General features: G+C 48.9%; 2 protein-coding genes across 6 annotated transcripts in view; one reads left to right on the top strand and one right to left on the bottom strand.

Annotated features, from left to right (window-relative positions):
- LOC119090399 (plectin) overlaps positions 1-20,984 on the bottom strand; it is a 79,056-nt gene that overhangs the window by 21,680 nt on the left and 36,392 nt on the right. The gene's annotated exons all lie outside the window — the stretch shown is intronic.
- Positions 2,445-20,881, top strand: LOC119090411 (myosin heavy chain, muscle). 4 transcript variants are annotated; one of them, XR_005093223.1, is made up of 6 exons: positions 2,445-4,544; positions 6,158-6,334; positions 6,938-7,321; positions 9,090-9,241; positions 11,360-13,590; positions 20,832-20,881. XR_005093223.1 is itself a non-coding variant. In XM_037213227.1 (6 exons), exons 1-6 carry the CDS (start codon positions 3,876-3,878, stop codon positions 13,596-13,598), a joined length of 1,575 nt encoding a protein of 524 aa, XP_037069122.1. In that variant the 5' UTR covers positions 2,447-3,875; the 3' UTR covers positions 13,599-15,581. The 4 variants fall into 4 exon arrangements, 2 of the variants coding, with proteins under 2 accessions (XP_037069111.1, XP_037069122.1); XM_037213227.1 differs by lacking the exon at positions 20,832-20,881 and having other exon boundaries at positions 2,447-4,544; positions 11,360-11,447; positions 13,494-15,581; XR_005093225.1 differs by lacking the exon at positions 20,832-20,881 and having other exon boundaries at positions 9,090-11,447; positions 13,494-13,554.

Here is a 20,984-nt window from a genome sequence, read left to right as displayed (position 1 = left end):
ACCATTCGTCGTGTTTAAGGCAGGACATATCGTAAATAATCACAAAACAGGTAGATTCATGCTCCTACCTTCGAATTTCAATAACTTCGATGGCGGGCTCCCGAGCGCCGCGCGCACCGCACCGCCTGGGCTCCCCAGCGCCGTTTCTGCGTTGCCGTTGCGAAAATACAATATTTCTGCTTACCAAGAACTTTACAAAATGTACGGGACCAAGGTAGACCATTCGTCGTGTTTAAGGCAGGACATATCGTAAATAATCACAAAACAGATAGATTCATGATCTTACCTTCAATTTTTAATAATTACGATGGCGAGCTCCCGAGCGCCGCACACACACAGCACCCGCGACACCGGCGCCATTACTGCGCGGGTCACAACATTACTGCGCATCAAGCAGCATCAAGAACCATAAAAATGTACCGGGCCAAGATAACAAGAATCCATGAAATTTGATCCTCGACGCCAACGGGACCATGGGTTGCAGGGGGATTGGGTGCGGAATGTAAAGCAAAATGAGAACATGGCAGCTAAATAAAGGCTCACTATATGGCACCTATATATGGCATGGAACATGGACGCCAATGGGACGCTGGGTTGAAGGGGATATAGGGTGGGGAGGTTAGGTTAGGTTAGGTTAGGTTAGGTTAGTTAGGTTAGGTTGGGTTAGGTTAGGTTAGGTTAGGTTAGTTAGGTTAGGTTAGGTTAGGTTAGGGCAGGTTAGCATAGCTAAGCTTAGGTTCTGGTCTGTTCTCAGGTTAGGTTAGGTTAGGTTAGGTTAGGTTAGGTTAGGTTAGGTTAGGTTAGGTTAGGTTAGGTTAGGTTAGGTTAGGTTAGGTTAGGTTAGGTTAGGTTAGGTTAGGTTAGGCTAGGTTAGGTCAGGTTAGTAGGTTAGGTTAGGTTAGGTTAGGTTAGGTCAGGTCAGGTTAGCTTAGCTTAGCTTAGCTTAGGTTCTGGTCTATTCTCAGTTAGGTTAGGTTGGGTTAGGTTAGGTTAGGTTAGCCTAGTTTAGGATATGGGTTAGGTGTGCATTCTTGGATTGACTCTGCTTTTGACATGACAGACCAAAAACGCATGATACAATATACAAATCACTTTCACGAGTGCCGCACAATCCGAAAATGCTCACGCTTACGTTCGCGGCGCGCATTCAAGAGCGAAATTTTACTAACAGCCAATCGCCTTCCGCGCATTGTATCATACGCGCCGCATCATGGCATTTTCGAATGCATAAGAGGCCGTGCTGCTATGACCACAGGCAGAAAACAGCCTGTAATATAACGGCGACCGTATGACGTATGATGTATGACGTTTCTATGACGACATCAATGCCATGGTGACTTTGAAATAGTCTCCCAGTAAACCTTTTCACACTTTTGCGGGCGAATTACTCAGGAACCAGAGGATGTTGGGTCTTAAAAAGGACATGGCCGTGAATTGCATCAAGAAGACTTCAGGATGGCTGTTTCAGTTCAAAACCCCATATAAAGGAGGAGCATTCCCTTTCAATATCGTCAAAGGGCACACTTTTCCGGTGAGAGAGGGAGCTCCCGTGCGCGCGCCCGGCCGTCGCTAGCTCGCCGAATAGGGGTCATTATATATTCGTCAGGCAAATGAGGTAATAATTGTGATTATTGAACGTGCCAGCATCATGGTAGCCGTGTCAATGAAGGCTTACGATTACAGTATCATGTTATATAGATATAGGTATAGAGATATAGATATATATATATATATATATATATATATATATATATGTATATCATTTTTGGCCTTATAATGGCAGTTTCACGGAAATTGCATCACAAGCCGACAAAACATGTAACTTCAAATTTCCTTAAGTACCGGCCTACGCCCAACGCCTGCCACAGATCTAGACACGGAACCTGCTTCAGGCAAGTTTATTCTTCCTTCCTGTCCTTTCTGCGCTGAAGGAGGGGCAAATAAATGTCCGATGGACCAATTCATGTCTCATGCAGGCAGTTTTCCGAAAGTTTATTTTTTACTGGGTGTGGTGTAAGGGATGATTTCGCAAATAGGAACTGTAGCGGGCATGCCGTCTGCTGTACACACCAATAATCAGTGATGCTCGTCCATAAGCTTGCAGTACAACAGTCATACGATCAGTCAGCAGTCAGTTATTCCGGGGGCAGCCAGTCCAGGCAGTGGCCACCGACGGTGGACGGGAGCAGAGCTCGGACGAGGAAAATCCGAAATGAGTGCCTTCAACCTCGCCAAGTCCGTCCCGGTGGCTCAGTTGGTTAGAGCGCCTGTCTTCCGATCTACCCATCTGTGGCAGGGGCGTTCGAGTCGCTTCAGGGCGCTCGCTATTTGCCCCTGGCAGGTATGGCCTGCGGCCGGTGGCAGCGGTCGTGTTAAAGGTCAGTTGACGTCAGAGGGCAGAACGGACCGTGCTAAGCGAACCGTGCGGCACGTTAAGCTTTCGCCACTAAATTCTGCCGTTGCCTGGAATTGCGCGATCGGATGGTGGGGGTCAGGGCTTACACAACAAGTACTGCTCAGCATGAGCGCTGATCCCAAAAATCCATCCATTCAAAGGGTTCGCATCAAGTTTTAAAAAGAGCTGTGACTTGTTTTTAGAGGCGAAACTCCAGTTATATGGCTTTAGGGCCATGACGTTTTGGTCACCATGCCTTTGCCAGGTAGAATTTCGAGCTTCCCGATTTTTTCTGCCCAAAATGCTTTGACAAGAACCGGTCTCCTGAAACAAGTCGGCGAAACCAAGGAACACGGAAACTTTGACGCGCCACAGGCCGTTAACTCGAATTTTACAATTCTCACCTGCCTTTCATCTGGCCGTATTGTGGCATCTTAACTGTGTAGGCTGTCACCTTCCAATGACACAAAATGCCTAACTACTCGTAGAATTTCACCTGCCCAAGGGAAACAATGTTGAAACGGAGGAATATTTGTTAAAACTGTTCGGTCTTATTTTTCGATGGTAAAGGTGAGCAGGTGGTGATGGTATATACCGATAATGAAGGCCTCAGTGTATGTTTTTTAAGACGGGCTCTGCATGTGTTGGTCATGTGGTGCGCGCAGGTGTTTCTTGAATAGGGACGAGGCCGTTGGTGTGCCGACTCGTATATATGTCTGGCGTGCGCTCACTAAACTGATCAACGTTACACCTTATCTATGCTATCAATTTAACCTGATTAGTTAGCAAAAGAAAAATGCGATATGACTCCTATCCACGTCTAAATTGAACCTTTACTGATCTTTTCACAGAAACGAGGTGGCATGCTGCAGTCGGTCAGACACCATTCTGAGATGCGAGCCCAAGTGTTTCCGTTTGCAGCATGTGTGGTGCGGCCGCTGTGTCTGCATATCAAAAGAACCCTTCTTATAGCAGCGTCGGGACAAAAATTCACACGACCAAAATGCAACAAGAAAAAACTCAAAGACTTAGACAAAACTCTTTCACGTTGAATTGTATTTGTAAGACTCGTCCTTCTCCCTTTTTCCGTACAAGTGGGAGACCAAAAGGCAACAGTTTGCCTTTTTTCTCTGTTGTTCACTTAGTCTTTTGCCTTTTTGTCTTTCACCCCTGTGTCATTTTCAATTTGACTTGTATCTTTTTGACTTTTTCCACTCCACTTTATGGTAGTCGACCTTTTGTTTTCTTAGTTCTTGACTTGAAGTTCTTTGTCCGCTAGTCATCCTTCCTCCGGTCGCCTGGCTTACTTCCCAGGAAATATTCCTCAAGTATGCTTTGACCCTGTCCAAACCTTCGCTTATTGAACCGTTCCTATGCCATTGCTGCTTACCGCTGACTAAGTCCGCTCGACAGCTGAACTTAAACTGAGGTGTCTGTTGCCACATCTGCCTCTCACCCTTCATTCTTCTGCCATGATCCTATGCAAATAAGCACCGTGTTTTGTATTTTGTCCGCAGTGAACATGACATCCTTCCGTTTCAGAACCCTGACCATGGCTGCCTCATCAGATATGACTCCGCTGAATCAACACATCGAGCCGTTCGACCCCGACTCGAGCTCGTGGGCAGAGTGGGAGGAGCGCCTAGAGCTGTTCTTCGAGTACAGCGGCATCACTGACGAGAGGAAGAAAAAAGTCTCCTTCCTGACGGCATGTGGCAGAAAGGCATACGCCGTTCTTCGCAGTTTGATTGCACCTCGGAAGCCGATGGACGTACCTCTTGCAGAGTTGCTTCTGGTTATGCAAGGTCAGGAGGATTCTGACCTTTCAGTCACCATCAGCCGGCGCAAGTTCGGCTCGCGCGTCCGTCGCGCTGGCCAACAAGTCGCTGACTACGCTGCTGTTCTCCGCCAAAATGCCATCGACTGCTGTTTTGGAGATACCCTCGGGGTCAGGCTGCTAGAACAGCTCATCTTCGGAATAGCAGATGATCAAATGCAAAGAAGACTGTTGTCTGAGAAGAATCTAAGTTTCAGCAGCGCCGTTGCCATTTGCCGCACTATGGAAGCGTCCAACTCAGATGATGAAGTGACGACCAGTGATCATTCATCCGAGATCACAACTCGGCCAGACTCGGAGAGCACCAACTGGGTAAGCTTATCTTGTTGACACAGCGCGTGGTCGCGCCATCAGTGCTGCCGTTATCAGTGAAAGAAAATACTATTTTTCATTCATTTATGTCCGAACCTTTTCAATGAACATAATTCTGGGATCAGAACCTATGCTCAGCAGCGCGTGGTAGCCATGATCTCTCCGTCCGATGCAGAAATTTGGGGTCAGTGACAGAATTTGGTGGCAAAGTTCAACGTGCCACAACACTGCGTACGTTCCGTCCTGAGGCCTCTTGTGCGGCTGCTTTCACAAGCCAAAGGCAATCCAAGTCAGTGACAAATAGCGAGCGTATAAAGCGACACGACCCCACCCCACCATGGGTCAGTGAGCCGAAGCACCGGCGCTCAAACCAACTGAGCAGTCGCCACGGACTACTACTGTTTGCTATACTGCTCCTCATATGCCGTACTTTTACAGCTGTAAGCTGAAGCCAAATCAGACATTTGAACTCAGTTTAAGGGCTCTGCTGGCTGAGAACCAATAAATCTGCGTTTCGCAACATATGATTAGTTCTATGAGCTCGGCATCTGCTTGTAAAGTGCATTCCCAAAGCATGAAGAGGCTTTACGCTAAGCACCCCCATTGCTGACAACGCCTTCGTTGGCATGCCAGGCAGCGATTGTTTTATGTTGAGTCTTAAAAATTGCAATGCAAAATAAATGAAACGCACCTTCCAACGTCATTAGCGGCAATAAATGTTATGCTAATGGTGGCACAAGGGTCATTCAATACCAACGACGTGTCAGGTCAAGTTTCCAAAACCGCCTTGTATTTAAAGTACGATTATCCCCGATGCTGAGTATGGTGGGGAAATCTTGGCTGGTATTGACCTGAGCCGCTGAGAAGGCAGATATGGGTGCGTCATTATTGTTTCATGTATCCGTCATGGGATTCTGGGCATGGATGGCCCACTTCACGCCAGTGAAAAATGTGTTCCGCTTCGCCATGGTAACTCATTTTCAAAGCACCATTTTGCCCTTACGATGAACGTCTTATGATAACTGTCTGCTTAGAACTTTGTACCATCGCGAGGATTAGGAGTTCTCAGAAACAAGCTTTCAACTTTACGTACTAGCTTACGTACTTACGTACTACAACTTTACGTACTTTCAACTCAACAGCTACGTAGCAGGCTAACCACAGGTAGGGCAAAAATAGGCGACGAGTTTTTTTCGGAACGTTGTGAAATGCGTGGTTCTATGGGTAGTACGTTCCTTTCGCACGGACTGAATCTACCTAAGGCATCCAGCACTAACTCTTCGTGATCAACATTGCCGAGCATCGCCAAGATTGACCCTCAAGGTTGTTGTTATTTCACGCTGGGAATAAGGTAATGTGGCCGTTCATTGCCCCGTTAACATGCACAGTGGTATGCTTTGAATGCAACTTTTCGAGGGTGTTCGGACCAAATCTTCAACAAGTCATAATGCTATTTTCATGCATGAGTCAAAGGACTTGCTGACATTTGTGGAGAAGTGGACGGTATATCCAAGTAGGAAAACCTTAAGACATCTTGTCAACACAAATTGGATGATAACCTCGGGCCACTCCTCTGCAAACGCAGCAAATTATATTTATCTACTGCATTGCAGACGTGCAATGAGGGCGAGATGGGGCTGGAGGGCCTGTCAGCCGAGCTGGACGCCTCGAGGAAGGCGTGTGCCAACTACAGTAGCGAATTACTCCGAGTGAAGGCTGCATATGAGGAGTCTCAGCGGCAGCTCGCCTCCATCCGCCGCGAGAACAAGGTCCTGTCCGGCAAGAACGAGGTAGGCTCGCCGACCCATAGATTGATGTTGTCTGGTGTTCAAAAGCTTCTGGATCTGGTGAAGGCTTCCGCTGCCCATTTTCTCCCGTGCCTCTGGCAAAGCAAATATTTCCTGCCACATACGACCGCCTGTCCTGATTTCGCTAACTGTAGCCTGCTGTAGCTGTGTGTCGGGATGGTATGATCAGCCATTACGAAATGCCGTTGGAGGAAATATGCTGGTCTGCCGTTATGCTGCCGTTCTGTGCTGTTACCTATGACTTTCGCAAGCTCAACTTTGGCCCTATTGACGACAACCATCTTTAGGTAGAACAGCAGTAAGCCACATTCCTGCAGCAATTAAAGCCAATGTCAAACGGATGGCACAGGCTGAGCCGCAACGAAATAATTTTATCTAGCTGATTTGCATTGGGCTTCTTTGCTTGCCGTCTCAATCTTCGTATTTTAGTTTAAGGGTACTTCGCCTGCCTGCATCATGCTCGGTGTGTATCGTACGCTGTACAATCTAGCACGTGGAACCGAGCAGTCATTCTTGCCAATAACTGACCGGTGCCGAATATTGGGACCGAACGTGGCCTGACCTGAGCTGACCTATGGCCCATAGGACATCACGGACCAGATCGGGGAGGACGTCGGCAACCCAGGTCCCAACCGAACGCTCCAGCAGACCTTCTCGGCCATGGAATGGCTGCTGGAGGAGGCCAAGAACTGCGTCGAGGCCGAGCGCTTCAAGAGATTAGAGCAGAACATCAACGAGCTGGAGACCGCCCTCAACACGGCCAACGCGTCGATTGCCGGAGAACAGGAGGCGGTGCGGCGCTACCAGGCCGAGATCGGCGAAACAACGGCGCTCCTGAAGGAGGAGGTCCGGGTGAAGACCGAGCTCCAGGCGCAGTTGGACGCCTCAGAACGAGCCAGGAACGCTCTTGGCGTCCAGCTAGAGGAGAGCAGAGCTCTGCTGGAGCAGGCCGAAAGCAGCCGGCACCAGGTAGGCACGAGGTCACGGGTCAGAGTGAGGTCACAAGAGATCAGTGAATATTGGCCGATAGATCTGCGCGACGTCGCCGAAGATAAACCTAGATTCTTTAAAACATCAGTTGTTAGCTGGCAGAGCTAACTGTTCTGCAGGCAAGCAAGGAGTTTAATGAGGACGTGTTTTGGTACGCTGAGAGAATAGCTCTCTGCTGTGGAAGTCCAGTATAATATCATGTAAGTGCAGAAAGGCTCATTGGTATAAGTGTGTTCGCAGGTATTTGTGTGATGGTTTTTCAGTTCAATGACATGACCTGGGCCTAGTTTCATAAACCTTCGTAAAAAAAATGACTGAACAAAAGTCGGCCAATTTTGGACACGGAGCGCGAGGGCGGGTTCACATGGGTATGGCTTCTATGAGGCAAGATATTAACGAAGGCTTCTGGATGATTGTGCAGGACAAGCTTCTCAGGAGTCAGGGGCACATCTGACATGTGTCCTTCCCCTAAGAAAAATGAGGGCTATGGCTGCTTTCCAGAAACCAAAATTGTCTCCCAAATCTTAAAATTTCTCTTCCTAGTGAACATGATTCTCAGAAGCGTGACCACCTAGACGCATGAATAGCTTTAGTGAAACATGTTAGTCTGTTCATTGATGATGATGATGATGATAATGACGATGGGGTTTCAGGGCGCGCCGACTACTGAGGACATTTTACGCCCACAATCTGTTCACTGTTTGGCACGAATGAATCCACTAATTGCACAGGGACCCCAGTTCGACTATCGGGTTCGCGGCTGAAACAGGACGAAGGGCCCCGTTCAGTATTTGGGTCATTCCGTTTTCACTTATTGACCCGTTTGATATGCGTTTGACGTAACGCTTTTCATTGCCAGACGCCCCGGCCAACGCAAGAGGTCCTCTGATATTCGCAATTCCGTTCCAGCTCCTGTTCTGTAAATGTGCCCATGGCTGCGTCGGGGCTGCTTGCCGACAAAGGATGCCCTGTTAGGCGCTGTCCGCCCTGACCGATACCACTGGCCCTTAATTCTTTCCGCATCCCCGATTAATGCAAGAGGCTTCCACTGACATTCGCGAGTACCAATATTGTTTGACTTCACTGCTGTTCACTGGCGAAGCTGGGTCTGGCCGGTGCTTAGGACACGCTAAATGAGACTTGTGACGTCACTGCCATTCCTGGGTGGAGGCGGTCTTGGCTGTTAATAAAGACACCCTGACTAATAGATGTGACGTCACCGCTGGGTTTAGAAGGCATGTGCACTCGCTGCGAAGAAATGTCTTATTGATTTTTACAAACCAGTATTTTGTTACCTCCATTTTCCTCGTGGTATTCACGCCTTTTTTAAACTTCTGGTTTTAGAATGAAACATTCGGGTCAGATTGTTTTCTCGACTTTCATTTAAACTCATCCAATCGTGATATGTCCCCCGCCCCTTTCCCAATCCCAGAGAATTAATAGCACCCATCCCATGTGGATCTGCACCAGGCCAGAAGTCGGGAAAAATGATCCCTATTACATATGATGATAAGCCATTGATGATGTCACTACTTCCCCATGTGGAGCTGGACTTGGCCGGCAATAAAGATAGGCTGACCATTATATGTGTGACGTCACTACTGTGTCCAGTTTAAGGTGGGTCTCGCCAGTAGTAAGAACAAGAACACCTTACCCGAGGAGTGTGAAGTCAGTGCTGTCACCAGATGGAGCCGATCCCCTTCAAGGACACGCTCTCAGAAATGTGTGACGTCACGGTTGCCCCCAGGCGGAGCTGGACCTGGCCAGTAGCAAGGGCAAGCTGTCTGCAATGCAGGCCACCAGCCATGCAGCCAGCATCGCCAGGCAAGAGCTTGAGAGTGAGGTGCAGTCACTCCGAGCTGAGCTCGAAAGAGCTCTGTGCCGGGCTGCTGAAAGCCGGTACGTGGTGGATCAAGCCAAAACCAATGCTGCATGGTTGGTTGCTGTGCGGCGAAATGGTAGCCGTGATGACGCCCCAGTTGATGCGAGCGACCGTATCAACAGTTCTCGAGCACTTCCTGGAAGCAGTTTTATGCTTAGGGAAGACGCTACGGACGATAGATTGTGGGTCAACATGAGCGAGGGCCCACTCGCTTGACAGCTTCATGCCTGCATGGTGCTTCATGCCTGTATTGTAATGTTCATTGCCTGGTCGTGCCGATTTGACTTTCTTGTTTTATTTCTGACGTTTGAGGCCATGAGACAAGTTATAGTTTTAGGTGTTGCAGTTTTGCATCGTGGTGGTAACACACGAGAAGTTCAATACGCCGTACGGTCTGGGCTCGAACAGCTTTCCATGTCAGTGCACTTGAGGCGGTCTGGTTAGTGTAATGAGCGATCACCGCCAAAAAAACTAGATCAAGCACATGAGCACTGACAGGCTTCGAAACATTTTAAACATTGTCACTGAAATCGACCGCCATGAAAGATCTGCGATGCGAAGCCAGCAGCCTACCAACTCCTGAGCAAATTACAGTACCAATTTCAACGGAATGTCGCGTGGTCTTGCACGCGCCGTAGTGGCGAGTTTGCATCTGGCATCTGCTTAAGCGACATCTGAGGATTTATTCATGACGTCACCTGCGCATGCGTGTCTCCGCCCAGCTTGGCGCTGCCAACGAAATTCAGGGGTGTGTTCGGGTCAGTCAGCCATCGGGCAATGGGCAGTCGCGCGGGTACGAGTGGATGTGGTATCACGGTAGGTTCCCATGGACAATGGCTGTTTCGAGATCAAGATGACATCGGTCGGGTCGAAATAAGCCGTTTGTTGCGGAGGATGGTGCAGGAGCAAAAGTTTAAAAGTGGGGCTCACTTGCGAATGCAGATGCTCGCGTGACTTCATTGTGAATGAGCGACGCGCGGGCCCAAGAAAGCGGTGGGTCATATGAAACAGGTTTGGAACAAAACGTGGATATCAGTGGCAGCCATTGCCATCATCAATTGGTACTTGAAATGTAAACAAGAAGTGAAATAATGCGAGCATGAAGGATGAAGCCGTAAGAGCATGAGCTTAATAATACGGGAAAGGGAACTCCGAATTACCCCCGCCATCGCGGTGCAGCTGGCGGAGCCACTTAAGTCGGCTGACCGGTCAGCCATCACACGCTTCATCGGGGATGCCACGCCCATATGTTTAGTGGGGAGGGTAACTGCCACCACTTCAATGTAGCTCAATGCTTACCAGTAAAGCGGGAATTTTGGGAAGTGGTGGGCAACCAGCCAGTTGTCACCACCGATGCGATGCGTCGCATATAACAGCACTCGTAACTGAAATGATCTGGAGCCGATCTGAAGTCAATGCGTATCGAATGACCTGAATGACTGCAAAGCGTAAGTGCTATGGCGTCCTTGCATGCAGCCCGAATCAACAACACCAGCCATGTAATGTCATGACAGTGGCGAGATAGCAATGTTCCTTTCGGCACGTTCACCAGACAAGAAATTGCCCTCGACTTCAACCATCAAAGGGACTGTTTGCATCCTGACTCCAGCCATATGGTCTTCAACCAGCTTTGCCTCGTTAAATGCATTTGGGTTGCAGCATAAAGCGTGGGCAATGTACAGTGGAAAATTGCCGACGACATATTTGGCGTAAGAAGTGATATTTGTTTAGCTCCAAAGGTGCATTCGAATATCAAAAGTCTAAATATGCGTTTTGCTCTATGTTTAACAGCTGCACGTACTGTGTTTTAAATTTTAAGCGAACGTGATGTAAGGTGCAAAGAATAAACAATACGATAAATTCTCGCTCGTTGCTGCGATACATGATGCATCACTTTGATGCACACAACCTCTGGATATTCGCTTTTACTATCAATGAAACTGGCCCCGTTTTAGGCAACTGCTAGTATAAGATGAATGCATCAAGCTTAACCATTTTGGTGACGGGGCATGTGCGCTATGATGGTGTGCTGTTGTGAATCATGATTGGTCACTCTCCATCTGAACATCGTCGTAGCGCTTTGTCTCGCCACCTGACATCATTACGTCACATGGTATGTTGTGACGTCACTCCAGGCTGGCTGACGAGCGGCGCGTGGAACGGAAACGGTCTATGGCGCTAAAAAAGCGGTGCAAGTTCCTCGAGGCGCAGTTCAAGATACAGGTGGGTGTCTCCGACAGCCTCTGTCGTAAAGTGACTCGGATCAAACTGTCACCAGGTCAGCATTCCGGTGAAGTCAGTAAGGTACAAGGATACTTTGGGTCGGTTATCAATAAGCAATGGCTATGGTGATGAACGGTTATCAATAAGCAAGTAAATGGTTGTGATGGTTATCATAGTTATGGTTATGGTCATGGTTACCAAAAAGCAGGTAAACTCTTGCGAAGGCGGTGTGACCTTGAATGAAGTGTGGCTGTCGTATATACGGGCAAACTGTTGAACTGACCGCAAATCATGACACATAAGGTGAAAGCGTCAAATCACCTGCCAGTGATGTTGAAAACCAATTTGAATACCGTGACAGGTTTGCATCATTGCATGGGAGAAATGGGACGTCCCAAGAACGTGACACAAATTGTGCAGAGACTGACTTCTAGCACGTGAGGAGTCAGGAAGAAGACAAAAGTATCCAAGTAGGAGGCGGCGAAATCGTTTTGTAGCCGACATTTTGCTACCATTACAATGAATGTGTATGACGTTACGCACACCTGGACTTCATGATAGGTGGACTCAGAATTGATTGCCGCGTCGGCCATCTTTCCGTTGAGTTGAGGGAAATCGTTTTACCTTTGTAATTTCACTGAAACTCGGACTGGATTTGAGTCAACGAACCGCAGTTTCAGGTCTAAGTCAAGTCTACAAATTGGTTGTTCAGTTTGCATGATAGTGTTGGCACAGAGATGCCTGAATGGTTAGGGAGTTGAAAGAGAATGTTCCACAGTTGAAGATGTTAAAGCAAGCGTCACATATGATGAGGTATACTCACTTATAACTATTGGTGTACTTTTGAGAGAAAAAGGCTGCTGTAGACAACACGAGTTTCATTTTCAGTAAATATGTTCGATGGTGTGTCAATGTTCGATTGTGCCATGTGGCGTTTGCATGACGTTGAGATACTGCCAAACTAGCCGTGTGAAAATTTCACTTATTTGTAGTACTTCATCGTCGAGGGATAGCAGCACGGGCTGGAAGTGTTTGCGGAGCCAAATATTGTCACATGTTCATATCTCGGCCCTCTGTCCTGATGTTCTTGTTTGTTTATTCGCGGATTCAAAATGCTTGCTTGTATTCACTCACTCAGTTATGACATTATTCGTTTACTTGTATCTACACACTCGATTGTATCGTTATTCTTAAGATATTCGATTACAAGTCGTATATTCTGTGCTAACTACCAAGTGAAAAAGTTGTGTCGGACTTCTTATATTATGCAGCACAAAACGCGTTTCGTCGCTAAAGCTTACCACTGCGTACTCAGCATTGTTGACGAGCCCTTTGATTTTTGAGTCATTTGGAATTCGCACTCACGAACGCCAGATGTGAACGGCTGGATGAGAATATTCTTCCTGGCCTTGAACGCCGCCTGGCCTGTGAGGTGCCAGGATTTGAATGACGTTCCCACGGCGTCATGCATGCCTGAATGACCTTGAAATAGTCTACACATCTTCGCGGGCGTGGAGCTCTGAAATTAAAGGGTTTTAGGTCTTAACGAGGTCAGGGTTATGAACTTCACCAAGTGATCTGCAATTTGGCTATGTCAGCTCAAACCCCCACGCAAATGTGGAACACTCCCCTTAAATTCGCACCAAATGAGCCGCAAGTATAGATAGCCGTGTTTTTGTTGAAACACGTGCCCTGTTTACCATGTTATGAAGGCCATTTTTTCAAGAGCTGGTTATTCGCTATACGTTACATCGGAATCCAACCATCGGAATCAATTCCGTTTTTGATCCATACCTGGTTGAGTCGAATCCTATTCGCCTCAAACTTGCACTGCGCTGCCCAAAGTCAGAGCGAGAACCAACACCATGCGTTGTGGGTGTCGTGGGCCACAGTCGGCATCGATCCTGCTGAAAATGTGTCAAGCACAATGCTGATGTAAGAAAACTGCCATCGTCGTATAGGTGTTGCATCAACTGGACCGTGCTGATGATTCGAATTACTGATTTGGTGTGGGCTTCTCAAGTTGACTGCATGAAACGTTTCCAGGCAACGCCATGTACCAACTTTGAACAGCTGCCGACGAAGACGCAAGACCTCATCCTACAATACCTCAGGCCCTCACAGTTGTTGGCGATCCGCGGAGGTAGGTAACACATGCGATGGGTCATTGTGTGGCGTTGACACCTGAACTTCCATTGCAAGGATTCTAGTCAGTTGTGTTTGCGTGTTGTTAGGATAGCTTGGTTAAGAATAATTCAGCCATGATTTCTGTATGCAATTTGCTTGAATACGCTTCAGCACACAATGTTCAGCCCTGGTGTCAGGTTGTCAAAGACTGTGATGCAATTACTATCACCTTAAAGTGCTTTCATATGCTCATGATATGTGATCATTTACTTAGAAATGTATGCTCGTGCCTTTCAAGCGTCTGGCTGCCAGATGCTGTCAGGTATTGCTGTCGTCACAAAACCATTCCATGACGCCATCAAACAATGACGTAACGGGGCGCATTTTTACCAACTTTAAAATTTTGCTACGCAGGGTGGGTTTTGAAGCTTGAACGCTCACCAATAGTTACATGTAAGCTTTTCCCGTCATATTTGATGCTTATCTCAATATCTTAAATGTGGAACATTCCATTCAAGCCATGCATAAAACACCGCCGGGACACATGCCAAAGTAAACCTGGAAGGATCATTACTGAGATCACGCAACATCATCATGTCCAGTACGCACAGACATTAACATTTGACCGCTGGACAATCGAAAACTGACCTTTTCACGCGATCATTTCGATCTGTCAGGCAATGGACCCTCAGCCTCTCCATTGGCTCCGAGTCAGGCGCATATTGCATTGTTAGCGACATCTGGTCGTCGTTATGGCCACCAGTGGTGATAGCAGTGTGCGATAGATGTCGACGTTAATTAGTGTTTCGAAGCGGCGGGTCCGCCCACTGGTGCAAGCAGAGACGGATCCAGGATTTCGTCAAGGGAGAGGGGGCACTCAACATCGGGGCCCCCCGGAGTTTGGGGTCCCCCTCCAAAAAATCAATGCATTTCGGTCGTTACGTTTTAAGGCAGGTGCTACGTCGTTTGTAAGATATACGTATATATGTATCTATGTATGGGGGGGGGGGCACGTTAAGGGGGGCACGCAACATCGTGACACGCTGGAGTTTGGGGTCCCCCCTCCAAAAAAAAAAAATTGCCTTCCGGTTGCTACCTTTCAAGGCTAGTGCTACGTCGTATATATTATGTATTTACTTTTTCATTTATCTAATAAATACGGAAACCCATCTTACTCTGCACAACCTTATAAAGCTAGGCATGCTCGCATTCAAACACATAGAGCTCGCTCATATTCTACAGGTCATTTTAAATGCTGTAATTTTGAGGCTCAGTGTTTCGGAGCAACGGGAAAACAAACTTGTGTTGGCTGCTAACAGCCATTTAAACCAAGCATGGACTTAATTGCTGGCTTATGCATTTACGACTAGCCGGCTGTGCGATCTTATCAGCTGATGGCTGATGACTAATGCAGAATATTTCCTTTGTTATTAAGTAGCACAACATATCCTTGCGTTCAAAATATTTTAAGAACGTGATGCACTAGTATAATGAGTGTCACGCACTCAATAGCCAATTGAAATGACACATACGACGTCTGCGCATGTCTACGTGCGGCAATAGCGCGTAAAAATTCATCGGCGCATATTCGACTGCTGCTCTCAGACGAAGGCACCAAGGCCAATAGGGACGGAACATGAGCGATCATGGGTGCCGCAGAAGGCCAACGAAGTGGCTCCCGTCAAAGGGTGTAGGGTTTTCAGAGCAAGCAAAAAGAACCCAACACCAGCGTGGTGGGCCTCTAAACGATTGGTAGTGCTTCGGCAGACTGATATATAAGGCCCCGGCCATAGCACAGGACCCTCTCAGCAAATGGGAAATATCCAAGACCATAAATTAATACCCCGGTGCGATCAAGCGTGCACGGGCAGGTTAACAGCACGAGCCTCGATAGGAATGAAGAGTCTTCTGCAAATGAGAGCAAAGGGAGAGAGCTCTTCATCAAAGTAGAGGGCCCCTGAGCATCGAGTGTTTCCGTGCCTTACCTTATAAGAGCCCTAGCAACAGCACAAGGTCCTCCAAGCAAGTAGAAAGAATCCGAGACTTATATGACGGGCCCCTGAGAGTGTGCCCTGGCATATGGGCCCCGGAAAAAGTGTATGGAGCCTTTCGGGTGAATGGGGATAACCTGATCGATTGACAGTGCTCAGGCTCAGGCTCAGGATTAGATAGCGTCTCAATAGCACATTGGGCCCTATGAGAAAATGCAAAAAGATCAAGGGCAGCGTGGAAAGCTCCTTTGCGATCAGATTGGCCAGGCAAGTGGACGTATAGGCCCAGGCAACCAACAGCGTGATGCCTCTAGATAGCGCAATGAGGTCCTAAATTTCTCTCAAGCAACACTTCCTCAATCAGCGAAGAATAAACTTTGTTTGCTTATGAACTCTTTAGTCTTGCTAACCATGGCTCTTGGTCGCCCGTAGCCCCAAAGGCATCCAATTTTGTTGTGTTTTTGTGGAAGAAAACTGCGTCCGTCCGGCCGGTTATGGGCCCCTTCGGAGCCTTTAGGTCACCTTCGGCATGGCCCATGGGGCATGGTCCCGTGCCTCCCCCCCCCCCCGACCTTCTGCATCCGCCCCCGGCCCGAGCAGCTGACTGGTTGTGGCCCGCCAAGAACATGGGGCCATCCATTCAAATAAGAGATATTCAAGACGCAAAAAGGACGGCTCTGAACGGTCGAGCGCGCCCACGCAGGTTAACATATCGGGCCCCCGTCAAGAGCGTCGGGCTCTCCATTCAAAACGGAAGTACTCAAGACCCGATGTAGAGGGCTTCTGAATGATCGAGTGTGCCAGAACAGGTTAACAGATAAGATTCCCAAAAAGACCGTACGGCCCTCCATTCAAATAGTAAGTATTCAGGATCTAATACAGAGGATCCCCGAACGATCCAGTGCGTCAGAGCAGGTTAACATCGAATATGAAATACTCACAACACGATACAAAGGGCCCCAAATAATCGACTGCACCACGGTAGCAGTCGATTTGGGGCCCCGAAAAGGGCAGAGGGTCCTCCGCTTAAAAGGAAGTATCCAAAACCAGATGTAGAGGTCCCCCATTATCGAATGGGCCCAATGATCTTATAAGAAGGGGTTCCGACAGGAGCGTAAGGTCCTCCATTCGAATAAGAAGTACCCAAAACCCGGTGCGGAGGGCTCCCCAGAGATGGAGTCTAGCCGAACAGGTTATCAGATGACCCGATAGGAGAAGAGGGCCCTAAATTCAAACACCAAGAAACAATGTACGGGGCTCCCGGGCAATCCAACATGCCAGAGGTGGCAAACAGAAGGGGCGTCCGACAAGTGCGTAGGGCCGCATTCAAATAGCACGTGCCCAAGCCCCAACGTAGAGGGCCCCGAACGATCGAATGTGCCCGAGCAGGCTATCAAACAGACCCCACAAGAGCGTAACCCCTCCCCCTCCCATTCAGAAAAGAAGTGCCCAGGAGCCTTTCTGGCGAATGGAAAGAATCCGTGTAAGGGCCAATGATTGACAAGAGTGCCCAGGCACGCTAAGAGGAAGGGTTCCAACAACAGCGCAGGGCCCTCCGAGCAAATGCAAAGAGATAAAGGAAAACGTGGAACGCTCCTTAACGATCGGGATGATCCTGTATGTGGGCGTTTAAGCCCCGCAAACAGTATGGGGCCTCTAGACAGTGTAATAAGGCTTGAAATTTCCAGTTAACAACTTTTCCAATCATTGAATGATTTTTTCAACTTCTAATAGCCCCTGCACTTTTGCTCACAATTGTTCTTGGTCGCCTCAAAGTCCAGAGATGCCCAGTTTTGTTGCGCTTTGTATTTCAAAAACTGCACCTGTTCGGCCGGCCATGGGGCCCCTTCGGAGCCCAAGGGAGAGGGGGGGGGGGCGTGGCCCCGTGCCCCCCTCTGGATCCGCCCCTGGGTGCTAGGGCCGTATAGCTGAGTGCTGTCTCTCTCCCACCCCTGCCCACCTGTCAGGGGTTACACCCATGGTTGCCATGATGGTCTCGCACGCACATTGCAGACTCTTCCACTCGCGCTAAGTTCTGATCAAATGACCTATGCCACTGACAGCCTCACTTATCTTGATCTCCCAGGGGCGTCAAACTTTCTAAGTGACTAGGGGAGGGGGCTGATGGCCCAATAACCTAATTCCTACCTGAAGTTTTGTTTCTCAGCTGACTGATCCCGCCTTATTTTGATAAATGCCTAATTTATTGCTGTGGCCAACTGCGCTCCTCCCCCTCCCCTTTGGCGAAAGGTCAACATTAGCTCTCCTGGCAGCACACCAAACACGGACCATTAAAAATGATGAATTGATGTACCTGTCTCAATGTGATGCAATAATTGCGACGGCTCGCTAATGTCACGGTTGCATACTCCTACAAAACAAAGAGAATAGGGACATCTCGGACCATTATGATCAAAACTGCAAGGCATTTTAAGTTGTCGTGCCTGACCAGTCGCATATCACTCCCATGAAATCGACGCTCTACCAAGAGCTGGCAGAACGTTGGCCACAAGCTTCATGGATTACGATTATTGCGATGAGCCTTGTGAGCTTCGAAAGATCAAGGGTCATACTGGAAGCGTTTCTCTTCACGCCACGATGAACAGCTTTGCGTGAGAAACTATGGCTTGGCTGGTTTTGGCATTGTAGATCCTCCTGGCTCTTCCTTACGTACGATGTCTGCCTATGTCATCGGTCATGGCGGTTTGTAGACTGGTTAGCCGGCTATCCACTACTTCGTCAACTGTAAGACAAATGACTTGATGTAGTGCCATGGATGTGATGTTGATTCTCTTTGCTGTAGTCGTGTGTTGGTACTTTACTGAAACATCAGGCAACATGAATTTGTAAGAATAATTAGCATACACAGATAACAGCATCGAGTCCCGAGAAGCTCACCTTGGTAATTCGAGAGTCCTGAGCGGGCGATTCATGAGAGGCGGGGAACAGGAGTGTACGTCACTAGCACCCAATCCCACCCAACCGGCCACAACCTCTCCAACCTCTCCCTTTATATCCAAGATGACCACCACTGCCAGTGCTGTTTATGTCAAAGCACATGGGCCGCAGATATGTCCACCGGACCTTCTAACCTAGTCATGAGCACACGACAGTCGTGGCTATCACGGCGACCAGGAGCGCAGCCAGAATCTTCGTAAGGGGAAAGAGTGCATGGCCGACTAGGGTCCCTGGCTATAAAATGTCCTCCCCATAAAAGCATAACTGATTTTTGCCTTCACCCATATGTCCAAAAAAACAAAACACGTAAGCCACCGCAAGGCGTCTTTCTCGTTGCATTTCGAAGTGAGTAAACTGAAAACAGAATTTAATCACTAGGCACATAATCACATAGAATAAAGCACCGGCACTTTTCATGTTACAATGGTTCAGTGGACTCTTTCTGAACCAAGAGCAGTGAGTGGCGCTTAACGCTCAGGTCCTTTGTCGTTATTTTTCTGGATTCTACAGAGATATGGAGGGCCCGTAAACATCGTACCGAGGTCAAACATTTCCATTGGTATGGTCTACCGTCATTCAGAATCGAGTAGTCCTACATTATGCAGCATATTTTTGAGTATGCGCGCTCGCATGTCAAACACCCAGACGCCCGGCGTTCCAGTCTCCTTAAGCCTCGCTGCGTCTGTCCCGTGACTAATGTCAGGCGACGGACAACGTGCGAACGGAGGGTCACGTTGGTCCGAGAGTGTCAACGCAATAGGCCCTGTGACATTCGAGGGTCCCGTCCCTGTCCATGTTCAGTAAACGTTCCCATGGCTGACTCGAGGCCCCTTGCCAGCACCGAAGGCACTGTGGGCCCCTGACTGACGCAGGACCCCCTATTATTTCAGTGGCACCTACCAGCACCAATCTCGGGCCCGGGCCTCTTTCTTGCTTGACAAATATGTCCGCAGGGCCCAGGCTGACACGCATCCAACCGTTCTGTGTTGGTGGTCCCTGGCTGAAATAGGCGCCCGCATTGTCTCAGGGGGTCTACAATCGGTGCAAGAGGCCCACTGACTGACATTCGAGGGCCCTGTCCTTGGAGCCGGGATTCTTAATGTCACCTGCAGCAAGCACTCGTGCACTCCGGGCCCTCCATCCGCGCCCCTACACCCTGTGAGCTGTGTGGTCTCCTTGAACACTGCCCGTGGCCGAATAGAGGTCTTTGCCGACAAAAGCCGCACTTTTAGGCCCTGTAGGCCCCGAACCAACAGTGAAAGGCCTTCATTGACTCAGGGGCCCCGACCCATGTAAATCGCGGGCCGAGGACTTCCTCCTGCAAGGGAAATGGGCCCGCACGTCCCGATCAGCACGGAACCGACTGTTCAGTGTTGCCAGACAATTGTTCCTCCCCCTCCCGCACATTTCCTCTCCCCCCCCCCCTCTTAACCCCTCAAGACCAAGCCCTCAGGACCACCCAAAGTAATGTTAGTGTGAGCCGTGTTTGATATTTTACCACCACACGCCCTGCTCTTGCAGAAGACCAAGCTTACAGCAAGCGCGAGCGTTGAGCGCGTGACGTATTGTTGAAAATTGTGCTGGCAAATGTCAGAGAAATAAGAGGCAGTTTGAGAAAGACGGTGGGGAAGGAGAGAGGCAGAGCGTTCAGCTTGTACTCGCAATCTGTTGTAAATGTCATCTTTAAACGGGACTGCATTTTGAATAAGTCGTGATAAATAGTGCAAAAGTATTGCATAGAATGCAGACGCAAGTTTTTTCGCGTTGTTCATGCGTGGAAAAATTAAGCCCAACGTATGATTTCTAAACAAGTCGCAAAAAGATATGCCGAAGATTACCCTCTCACCCTCCAGATCGCGCAACGTGAAGGTAATGATCACGCTAAATGGTGGCATGGTTGACCGTTGTCAGCTTCAGTTTGGGATCATTGCTGTACTATTTTCGCGGGCCCCACTTGCATTACGCACTGCTTTGTCGTCGCATGGGTCCCCAGACTTCAAGCCCTCCAGTTGTCGAATTGTTATGTTTTTTGTCTATGGAACCGCTTGATGCGGATTGTTTGCGCCGGTGTTCCGAGCAGGTAAGACAGCACCAGCTGCCAGCGACCTGGCCGCCAACCGCCGCCAGTGTAAGATCTCCTACTCTCACAGGGAAATGGCAGTGACGTGTGTTTTCAACTCACTGTCACGCTTGCGCGACAAACGTTGTCACTGGCTGGGTGTGCTGACCGGTGGAAATGTTTTTGTCGCACATGAACGTCGTCTGCGTCTGCGGTCCGCTGTACAGTGTGCTCTGTCGGTGCCGGCAGTGTCGCGTGGCTGGCGCCAGGCAGTGGGCGACAGCCTTGAGCGCCGCCACCACCTGCACCTTACGGAGGATGACGTGCGGCACGCCAACAACGAGCGGCTGGAGCGTCTGCTACGCCGCATGCCGTCCCTGCGGCGGCTCACAACCGACCATG

The sequence above is a fragment of the Pollicipes pollicipes genome, unplaced genomic scaffold (assembly GCF_011947565.3).
Source record: "Pollicipes pollicipes isolate AB1234 unplaced genomic scaffold, Ppol_2.1 Scaffold_1600;HRSCAF=1878_pilon_pilon_pilon, whole genome shotgun sequence".
NCBI lineage: Eukaryota > Metazoa > Arthropoda > Thecostraca > Pollicipedomorpha > Pollicipedidae > Pollicipes > Pollicipes pollicipes.
Note: the sequence above shows the minus strand (reverse complement) of the source record. Positions and strands in the feature narration are given on the sequence as shown.

Bases quoted from the DNA above. Each gene is read 5' to 3' on its own strand.
- LOC119090411 (XM_037213216.1), top strand. From the start codon at position 3,876: ATGCAAATAAGCACCGTGTTTTGTATTTTGTCCGCAGTGAACATGACA. The intron at 7,322-9,089 runs GTAGGCACGAGG...GGTTGCCCCCAG, and splicing joins CCGAAAGCAGCCGGCACCAG to GCGGAGCTGGACCTGGCCAG. The intron at 9,242-11,359 runs GTACGTGGTGGA...ACGTCACTCCAG, and splicing joins TGCCGGGCTGCTGAAAGCCG to GCTGGCTGACGAGCGGCGCG.